The sequence below is a fragment of the Eubalaena glacialis genome, chromosome 11 (genome assembly GCF_028564815.1).
Source record: "Eubalaena glacialis isolate mEubGla1 chromosome 11, mEubGla1.1.hap2.+ XY, whole genome shotgun sequence".
Lineage (NCBI taxonomy): Eukaryota > Metazoa > Chordata > Mammalia > Artiodactyla > Balaenidae > Eubalaena > Eubalaena glacialis.
The window spans coordinates 72,419,813-72,431,328 of NC_083726.1; the positions used below are offsets into that span (position 1 = coordinate 72,419,813).

General features: G+C 39.1%; 1 protein-coding gene across 1 annotated transcript in view; it reads left to right on the top strand.

Moving 5' to 3' along the window:
* GXYLT1 (glucoside xylosyltransferase 1) overlaps positions 1-3,412 on the top strand; it is a 55,364-nt gene extending 51,952 nt beyond the window's left edge. The window contains exon 8 of the mRNA XM_061205272.1: positions 3,141-3,412. Within this exon, the coding sequence (XP_061061255.1) occupies positions 3,141-3,287 (147 nt within the window). The 3' untranslated portion in view covers positions 3,288-3,412. The remainder of the gene's footprint in view (positions 1-3,140) is intronic.
* The last annotated feature ends 8,104 nt before the right edge of the window (positions 3,413-11,516 follow it).

Consider the following 11,516-nt stretch of genomic DNA (forward strand, 5'->3'; position numbering starts at 1 on the left):
GTAGACACACAGATTTGCTCAGTGAATTTTAATTGAGGGATGTTTTATAAAACTGTGGAAGTTTTTTGGTTTTTGTAAATTTGGAAAAGAGTTTGAACTCTGGCCATTTTATTTATAAAGACATAAAGTAAAATTCTGTTCCCAAAAAATGTATACCCTCGTTGATTGTGAAGGAAATTAAACCAGAAGAGGTGAAAATCCTTTAATGAAAGTGTGTGAGTGTGTGTGTGTGTGTGTGTGTGTGTGAGAGAGAGAGAGAATGAGAGGAAGCTCCACGCTAGCAAGGTTATGGTGAAGCTACTACACAACTTCAGATGATAGTGGAGTCATATGATTCACATACCCTCAGAGCCCACTTTTTGGATCATTGATTACTCATGCACAAACATTGATCTCAAATCTGTAATAAACCTGAGTCTGCTCCCATAGACTCTGGCTTCCCCACGTTGCTACACCTCCCGTCTAAAGCCAGTCCCTTCATTTTGCACTAGATTTGTGACGGGCGGGGCAGGTTAGCTGTTAGCTGTTAGCGCACGCGGTGGTTACTCGCAGTGGTCCTCGCAACAGAGAGTGCAGTGAGAGGCGGATCGTGGCCTTCTCTCCGGGGCTCCCCAGGCCCTGCGGCCTCGGGCCGGTGGCTGAGCTGGGAGCCCCAGGGACAGGCTGGGGGTGTGTCCTGCAGAGCTCCAGAGCCCTCGCCACGGCCGCCCACTGGCTGGGCTTAGGCCTTAAAGCAGCAGTGAACCTCTCCCCCATTCCCACCTCTGCGGCCTGATGCCGGCGGCTGTCTCCATGGGTCGCAGACCTCGGGACCCGGCCCCTGTTTGGGTGGCCTGAGGAGCCTGAGGGCCGGCTGGCTCCTGGGCACCTGGCTCCCTCAGTGATGATGGCTGGGCATGGTCTGGGGACCTGGCCCTGAGGGCACCTCCAGCTGAGATCTGCCTGCTTAGCTGGGCCTGGGCGCTGGCAGGAAGACCCAGACTGGGTGCGGGACGAATGCTCTCAGGCAGGGTGACCGGCCTGCGCAGGGATCCCCCTCCTCTTAGCCAGGGCCTGGACCTCGGAGGGCTAAAGTTAAGCCTTGGGACCTTGCCCTTTCTTGTCAGAACAGAGAATAACATTTGTTTTGGTGGAGGTTTACAGGAACATCGTGACCTGACCGTGACCTGACCTCAAGAACAAAGGATGTGACACCAAGTAGTTTGCAACAACTAACCACGCCCCTCCCTCACCTTTCCTATAAAAGGACTTTGTTGAAAGCTTTTGGGGAGTGGGGGGAGGTACGGGGGTAAGGGGGCTAAGGCATGAGCCACCCGTTCTTGCATGGCCCTGCAATAGACCTTTCTCTGCTCTAAACTCTGGCATTTTGGTATTGTTTCGCCTCACTGTGTGTCGGGCACACACACTTGCATTCGGTAACAGATTCTGTCCTCTCTTGTGTAACTCAAGAACAATGTTCCATCAATTCTTCCCGCTTTCTCTTTACCTTATAATTTTTTCCACTCTACTAGGTCATTCCCAGGAAAACTCCTTGAAAGGGTTGTCTGTATTCTGTCTCCAGTTCTTCTCTTGTCAAGATCACCAATGACTTGTGTGTTCTTTTTTTAAAAATTATAGTTGATTTATGATATTGTATTAGTTTCAGGGTTCTATAAAAACATTGAATCACAGTGACTTGTGTTGTCTTCCTTCCTTCCTTCCTCCCTCCCTCCCTCCCTCCCTCCCTCCCTCCCTCCCTTCCTTCCTCTCTCTCTCTGTCTCTCTCCCCCTCTCTCTCTCCCTCTCTCCCTCTCTCCCTCTCTCTCTCTCTGTCTTGCTCGCTCGCTGCATGGCTTGCGGGATCTTCGTTCCCCAACCAGGGATGGAACCCGGGGCCTCAGCAGTGAAAGCGCCAAGTCCTAACCACTGAACTGCCGGGGAATTCCCAACTTGTGTGTTGTTAATTCCAATCTCCAATTGCTAATCCTCATCTTATTTGCCCTATTAGTAGCGTGTGACAGAATTTGAAGAAGCACTCTCTTCATTGAAACATCTTCACCTGGCCTCCATTTCATTGTACTCTTTGTCTTCCTCTTTCCTCACTCAATACTTCTTTCAGGTTTCTGTCTGGCACTCCGTTTTCTTCCCACTCTCTTAATGTAGAGTGTATCAGAGCCTCTCAGCAATCTCATACATTCGATGCCTTTACAAACATGGACCGTGTCCCCAATTTATATCATCAATCAAGATGTCTGCTAAATTCCAGTCTCCTCTACTACTTGTTTCTGCTTGTTATCTCTACTAGGATATCTAGTATTCATCCCAAACTTAACATTCCCAAAACAGAATTCTTGATTTTTTTTCTTAAACCTACTCTATTTAGAATTTTCTTTACTTAGATGATGACAAATCTATCCTTCTAGCTGCTCAGGCTAAAATCTTTGGCATCGTTCTTTACTTTCCTCTTGTTCATACACATGACACATCTAAGCCATTAAAAATACTATTGAATCAACCTTTAAATTAAATCCAGAATCCAACCACTCCTCCCTACTTCTACTACACTTGTCTAGACCATCATTACCTCTTGTTTGAATTAATGCAACAGACTCCTAAATGGTGACCCTGTTGCCAGCAGCATCCAGCCACGGTCTATCCTTAACATAGCAGCTAGACTGATCCTTTTCAAAAGATGAGTCATACCATGTCATGTCTCTGCTCATCACTCAGTGACACACCATTCACTCATAGTAAAAGCCAAAGTCTTTAAGTGGCTACAAGACCTTACAGGATCTGCTAGCATTATTTCTCTAATTTTATTTAATACTCTTGCCTTGCTCACTCTTTTTCCACCACACTGGCATGCCTGACCAACTCCCAACTAGAAGATTTTGCACTGTTGTTTCCTTTCTCTGCAAATCTTCTCTTAAATATTTCCCTGGCCAACTTTTTCATCTCCTTCAAATCTTTGGTTAAATGTCAATTCCCAGTGAAACCTACCAGAAGAATAAGGGATGGCTGCAAATTTTTTGACACTCCTGTTGAGGGGAGAGTTTATTTCCCATCCTCTTGAATTAATAAGAATGGTTTGTGATGGCTTAGACCAGTAGAGTATGGCAGGCTTATCTTTGGGACTAACAACTTCCACCTTGGACTCTTAGAATCCTGAGTTTTCTTGTAAGAAGTCTGACTACCCTTCTGTGGAAACCACCTGGAGACATCCTGAGACTACATGGGGAGTGAGAGAAACTGAAGCCCAGCTGAAACTAGGCTTCCAGCATCCCTGCCAAGTCCAGGCATGTGTGTGAAGACATCTTGAACCCTCTTGGACCAGTGAAGTCATAGTGGATCCTCCAGCCCAAACTTGCCACCAGTTGAAAACCACTGAGTAACTTCAGTTGACATCAGGTAGAACAGAAGCCCTGCCCAAATTCCTGACCCACAAAATCATGTAATATAAAATGGTTGTTACTTGAAACCACTAAAGTTTTGGGGTAGTTTGTTACACAATGATAGACAACCAGAACACCTACACTGACTGCCTATTTAAAGTTGCAATTTGTACCTGTCTCCACCTTGGTACTCTCAATTCTCCTTACTTTGTTCTATTTTTTTTTCTCCATAGTACTTATCACCTTAACATGTAATATATTTGCTATGTTTATTATCATTCTCTTCTTAGCCAACGACCCCTTCTCCCATTCACCAGAATATAAATGGGAATTTTTTTTTCTGTTTTATTCATTGATACATGCCTGGCACATAGAAGTGTTCAATAAAGTCTTGTTGGATGAATGAGAAGTAATTTACACTTTATCACAGGATATAGAGGATCTCATCAGAGCTGTCCAAGAATGAGCAAGATAAAATTTAAAAAGTGGCATGGTAACTATGGGGTCATACTACAGGAAAAAAAAAAAAATCCAACCTAGAAGAAACTATATCCTAAAGAACAAATTTCCCTCAAGCGCTTCATACTAGGGAACAACTTATTAAGCTCATGAATTCATTAAGGTAAGCCTCAAAAATGAAATGATAAAACAATTAAATGAGATTTTAAAAAGAGATTATAGGTCTAAGAAACAAGTTGAGGATCAAAAGGATGTCATTAAAAGTTTGTTAAGTAAATTAGAAAGGAACAGAAAAGACAGTTGAAAATTAAATTGCTGACATAGAGGAAAGGTACAGTGAGTTAAATGCCAATGAAAAAGAAAGATAGATCATCATAATTAGGAAAAATCCAAAAGGACCACAAACTAGAAATAGGGCATGAACACATGGAACAAGAAAGTTTCCTTGGAATAAAAACTATAAAAGAATAATCAGCAGGTTAAAAGAGCACATCTTATTTCAGGACATTTTGTTTCTGAGTACTAACAGATATATTCTAGGTAAGTTGTAAAATTTCAAAAATGAAGACAGATTTCTTCAGATAAATCTTTTTTTGTTAGAAAAAGCAAATCATGCTCCTAGGCACCCCCCCCCCAAAAAAAGAATGAAAAAAGAAAAATCAAGCTATTTTTAGATTTCTGGAGATCAACATTCAACAGACAGAGGAAATGTCTACAAGGTTTTGAATGAAAGAAAATGACTCTAACATTTATAACAAAGAAGATCTCATTCAAACATAAAGGCAAAATGCATATATTCTCAAACATGCATAAACTCAAAAGATGGTAAACCCTTGAGCTGTTCTTGAAAAACCTACTCATAAATGAAAGCAGACAACTAACTGATGAATCAATACAGAGACCTCAGCAGTGGAGACACCATGATAAAAGAATTTACAATAAACAGTGAAGCATTCACTTATGGGGCTAATTGGAAATAGTGGGGGTATTACGATAACATATCTGAATCTAATCTAACCTAATCTAATAATGTAATCCACAAAAAATTGGGAGGTGGAAAGCAAGGAGGGTATATAAAGTGTTAAGCCTTTACTAGTTTAAAAATGTATTAGGATATCAACCTCATTTAAAAATTTTTATTTATTTTAAAGTTTTAATCACAAAATTAGATGAATCACAATCCTTGGTGCAAGATATGCTCTTAGTTTTTTTCTATTTGTAATCTTTCATTCATTCCTTCATAACATGCATGGTATAACCCTATTTCATAAAAGTATTTCTACTTATCATTCCACCCGTATATATGTAGAGAAAGATCCATGAAATGATGTTCACCTGATAGTGATAGTTATGAGGATGGTGGAGTTTGAGGTGATGATAATTTTGTTAACTTTTTGCTGAGAAGTATAAGAGAAACTAAGGAGCCAGGGGGATTGAGACAGCAGCTCTGCCTCTTAATAACTGTAATTTTGAGCAAGTTAATAAATTTTAAGTTTCTGCATCTATAAAATGCGTACAGTAATAGTCCTACTTCATCAAGCCATTGTGAGGATTAAATGAGTTAATATCCACAAAGTACTTAAAATAATGTTGACATATAAAGAGGTCTCAATAAATGTTAACTTTGTTTTTTTAACTGCCTTTCCTCCTACTAGTCTTCTTCATGCTAGACATTCCTTAAAATAAGCATGTACTGTTTTTATATAAACAAAATTATTAAAATACAGACCAAAATCTTGATGTTTGGTTTAAAAACAAAAACTAGCTTCATGTTCTCTGTGAGAAATATATCTGGTAACTTTAGCAACAAAATGATAATGTAATTGTTGGTAAAATGCCCATGTCATTAGAGGATGTAATATTTCTTTATAGAAAAGGATGTGGAAATTTATGGATTTGTTTAGACAAGGCAGGAGATGACACAGAAAGCTGCCTGATGGTGGTATGGGCTATTTAGTCTCCAGTAATTTCCCTGGGACATACAGTTGTGGATATGAGTAGCTGCACTGCATAAGGATTCTGACAGATCTTATCTTGTCATTCTCACAGGATTTTCATCTCCTTCTTTTCCCCACCGCTGCCTATTCCCTCCTATCCTTACTGTTCTAGAAGCTCAAACTCTGTGCCTTCCCACTCAGCAGAGACAAAATAATCCCACAATATTTCTGAGTGCTTACGATGAAAATGGGTGAATTTAAGGGCCATTTCCCGGCAGGCCTAGCACCCTTTGAAAGCATTGGTCTTCTGACACTTTGAGGTTAATCCTGCAATACCTAAGCAAAGTGACGAAGAAGGAAAATAAAGGAATGGGGAAAGGCATAGAAGAAAAATTTTAAAAAGAAATCAAATGTAATATTATCAGAAAGAGTAAAATCAAGATCCAAAGTTTAAAATGGGGCAAAGAAATTTTTTTTAAATTTCATATAGTAGTCTACCAAAATATACACTAATTATTATGCATCAAACATCATAGAAGATGTTTACATATAGCAAAATCTTCCAGAAATATATGACATTGATAAAGCCACCATCATAGTATCAATCTTTAATAAACTTTCAGAATTTGTACATCAAGAATACCAAATATATCAGATGTATTTACAGGATTTAAATAACACAATAAATAAAAACCATGTTATATATATCCATGTTATATACATTTTTTTAGAACTTAATAACCTGCAAAGAAAACCTTCCTAAGCTTGTGTATTAGGTTGGATTACCTGAGGTGAGATTTGACTACAAGTGGCAGAAACCAAAAATAATGATGACCTAAAGAAGATAGAAACTTATTTCTCGCTCACATAAATGTGGGTTGTCAAGGCTAATTTGGAACATCAGGAACTCAACCTCCCTCTTGGCTGCTTCTTTGTCATTCCCAATAAATGATTTCTAACAATGGTAACAAAATGCCCTCTGGTTCCATCTAGCCTGTCTGTTTTCTAGCTAGCGTGGATGAAGAAATGGTAGGAAAAGGGCCTGCTCCCAGATTTTAAGAAAACTTTTGGGGACTCCCTGATTTCAAATTATACTACAAAGCTTCAGTAATCAGTATGGTATGGTACTGGCACAAAAACAGACACATAGATCAATGAAACAGAATAGAGAGCCCAGACACGAACCCACACTTGTATGGTTGATTAAGCTATGACAATGGAGGCAAGAATATACTATGGGGAAACACAGCCTCTTCAATAAATTGTGTTGGGAAAACTGGACAGCTACATGCAGAAGAATCAAACTGGACTACTTTCTTATACCACATACAAAAAACAAAAACAAAAACAAAAGAGAAACAAAAAAACACCTCAAAATGGCTTAGGGACTTAAATATAAGACATGAAACCATAAAACTTTTAGAAGAAAACATAGGCAGTAAGCGCTATGACATCATCGGTCTTAGCAATTGTTTTGGATATGTCTCCTCAGGCAAGGGAAATAACAGTAAAAACAAACAAATGGGATGACATCAAACTAAAAAGCTTTTTGCACAGTGAAGGAAACTATGAACAAAATGAAAAGGCTACCTACAGAATAGGAGAAGATATCTGCAAATGATGCATCCAATAAGGGGTTAATATCCAAAATATACAAATAATTCCCACAGCTCAATGTAAAAAAAAAAAACCCAAACAACATGATTAAAAAATGGTCAGAGGACCTGAATAGATATTTTACCAAAGAAGACATACAAATGGCGAACAGACACATGAAAAGATGCTCAACACTGCTGATCATCAAGGAAATGCAAATTAAAACCACAATGAGATATCGCCTCACACCTGTCAGAATGGCATCAAAAAGACAACAAATAACAAGTGTTGGCAAGGAGGTGGGGAAAAAGGAACCCTCATGCACTGTTGGTAGGAATGCAAATTGGTACAGCCACTATGACAACAGTATGAAGGTTCCTCAAATAATTAAAAATAGAACTGCCATTCAGTCCAGCAATTCTACTCCTGGGTATTTATCTGAAGTAAATGAAAACACTAATGTGAAAAGTTATATGCACCCCTGTGTTCATTGCAGCATTATTTACAATAGCCAAGGTATGGAAGCAACCTAAGTGCTTATCAACGGATGAATGGATAAAGAAGATGTTGTACATAATAATGGAATAGTATTTAGCTATAAAAAAGAATGAAATCTTGCCATTTGTGAAAACAGGGATGGACTTGGAGGGTATTATGCTATATACATAATAATAAGTCAGAGAAAGATAAACACTGTATGATTTCACTTATACATGGAATCTAAAAAACAAATGAAAAAATAAAACAAAAGGGGAAAAGAGTCATAGATACAGAGAACAAACATTTGGTTGCCAGTGAGGAGGTAGGTGGGGGATGAGAGAAATAGGTGAGGGGGAGAACGTTAGAGGTACAAACTTTCAGTTACAAAATAAATGAGTCACAGGTATGAAATGTACAGTGTGGGGAATATAGTCAATAACTATGTAATATCTTTGTATGGACTACATAACTAGATTTATCATGGTGATCATTTTGAAACTTATAGAAACATCAAATAGCTATGTTGTGCACCAGGAACTAACATAGGGTTATAGGTCAATTATACTTAACAAACAACAAACAAACTCAGAGAAAGAGATTGGATTTGTGATTACCAGAGGCAGGTAGTAGGGGAAGGCGGAATTGGACGAAGACAGCCAAAAGGTACAAACTTCCAGTTACAGGACAAATAAGATCTAGCAATGTAATGTACAACATGATACACATAATTAACAGGGCTGTATGTTTTTTATGAAAGTTGTTAACAGAGTAAATCCTAAGAATTCTCATCATAAGAAAAAAATTTTTTTCTTTTTATCTTGTATCTATATAAGATGATGCATGTTCACTAAACTTACTGTGGTAATCATTTCAGGATGTATAAGAGTCAAATCATTAGGCTGTACACCTTAAATGTATACAGTGGTGGTATCAATTGTATCTCAATAGAACTGGAAGGGGAGAAAAAACTTTTGGGGAGTATCACAAATTACTTCTACTTACATTCCTTTGGCCCAGAACCTAGTCATATGGGCATCTAGCTGCAACAGAGGGTGGAATGTTTTTACATATTCTTCACATGAGCCCAGATTAATTTCATCATACCTACTTCTGAAGAAGAAAGGAGGAGGAGCTGGACAAGGGGGGAGAAGAAAAAGAAGAGGAGAATAGATATTGAAGGAAAGCTATCACTGGGATACCTTGCACATCTGAAAATGTGTTTTTTCTACACTTCCCATGTTGGATAATTTAGCTGAGTATAGGACTCTAATTTGGACAACATGTTGCCTTTCTAACTTACAAGAGGTTGTTCTATTGTTTTTTAATTTCCAACATTGTTTGTATTAAGGTTCTCCAGAAAAAAAAAAAAAAGTATATATATCTTGAGGAACTGGATTACACAGTTACGGAGGCTGAGGCGTCCCACAGTTAGCTGTCTGCAAGCTGGACACCCAGGAAAGCTGGTGGTGTAATTCAGTCCAGGTCCAAAGGCCTGAGAACCAGGGGAGCTGATGGTGTAAATCCCTGTCTGGAATGGAATCAGTTTCTCAAAGAGATACTTGGATTCCCATGTTCATTGCAGCATTTTTCACGATAGTCAAGGCATGGAAACAGCCTAAATGTCCATAGTTAGAGGAATGGATAAACTGTTATATTTATATATGTGATACTATTCAGCCTTATAAAAGAAGGAAATCTGCCATTTGTGACAACATGGATGAATCTGGAGGACATTACGCTAAGTGAAATCAGCCAGACACAGAAAGACAAATATGCATGATTTCACTCATATGTGGAATCTTAAAAAGTTGAACTCATAGAAGCAGGGAGTAGAATGGTGGTTACCAGAGCCTCGATGGTGGAGGAAATGGGGAGATGTCTGTCAGAGAGTACAAAGTTTCAGTTATAAGATAAATAAGTTCTGGGGATCTAATGTACAGCACGGTGAGTATAGTGAATAATGCCGTATTACACACTTGAAATTTGCTAAGAGAGTAGATTTTAAGTGTTCTCACCACATCCACATATAGGTAACTATATGAGGTGATGGACATGTTAATTAGCTTGATTGTGGTAATCATTTCACAATGTATACATAAATTAAGACATCATGTTGTACACCTTAAAATATATACAATTTTTATTTGTCAATACAAATGTATACATAATGTATACATAAATTAAGACATCATGTTGTACACCTTAAAATATATACAATTTTTATTTGTCAATACCTCAATAAAGCTGGGGGAAAAATTCCCCATCCATTGCAAGAGAAGATAAGATGACCAGCTCAAGCAGTGAGGCAGGAAAAAAAGGGGAAAGTTCCTCCTTCCTTGGCCTTTTGTTCCATTGAGTACCTTAATGGATTGGGGAAGGCAATCTACTTTACTGAGTCCACCAATTCAAATGCTAAACCCTTCCAGAAGTACCCTCACACAGACACACTCTGGAATAATGTTTAATCTGGGAACCCCTTGTACCAGTCCAGGTGACATATAAAGGTAACCAACACACTGCTGTTGAGATGTCTGATGGAATTCTGATTCTTGAACTCTTGAAACTATTCAGATCTCTTCTTCCTAAAGTTCTTTTTTCCTTCATTCTGAAATTTCATGATGATGCACCTTTGGTGTGAGCCTTTTTCCTTTCGATGAGCAGGGTACTTAATAAATATTTTGATTTGGACGTTTGGATCTTCATTTCTTGAAGGATACTGTCTTGAATATCTGTAATCGTTTCCAATACTTTCTTTGTGACTTATCTCTCTTTTTGAAACACCTATTTTTCAGCTCTCGGATAGACTGGAATAGTCCTCTAATACAGCTGTCCCCAACCTTTCTGGCACCAGGGACCAGTTTTGTGGAAGACAATTTTTCCACAGACTGGGGTTGGGGGGATGGTTTCGGGATGATTCAAGCGCATTACATTTACTGTGCACTTTATTTCTATTATTATTACATCGTAATATATAATGAAATAATTATACAACTCACCATAATGCAGAATCAGTGGGAGCCCTGAGCTTGTTTTCACTTGTCACTCACTGATAGGGTTTTGATATGAGTCTGCAAGCAATTGATTTATTACGGTCTCTGTGTAGTCAAACCTCTCTGCTAATGATGATCTGCTAATGATAATTGCAGCCACTCCCCAGTGCTAGCATCACCGCCTCAGCTCCACCTCAGATCATCAGGCATTAGATTCTCATAAGAAGCGTGCAACCTAGATCCCTCACATGTGCAGTTCACAGTAGGGTTCGTGCTCCTATGAGAATCTAATGCTGCCGCTGATCTGACAGAAGGTGGAGCTCAGGCGATAATGTGAGCGATGGGGAGTGACTGTAAAAATAGATGAAGTTTCTCTTGCTTGCCTACCACTCACCTCCTGCTGTGTGACCTGGTTCCTAACGGGCCATGGACTGGTAATGGTCCGTGGCCTGGGGGTTGGGGACCCCTGCTCTAATAATCTTGTCATTTATTTTCTTTTTTTTTTGGCTGCACCGCAAGGCTTGTAGGATCTTAGTTCCCCGACCAGGGATTGAATCCGGGCCACAGCAGTTAAAGCGCCAAGTCCTAACCGCTGGACTGCCAGGGAATTCCCTCTATTTTTTTTTTTTTTTAATAATCTAACTCTCTTCTAGTCATCTATGGAGTTTTTCATATTTTAAATT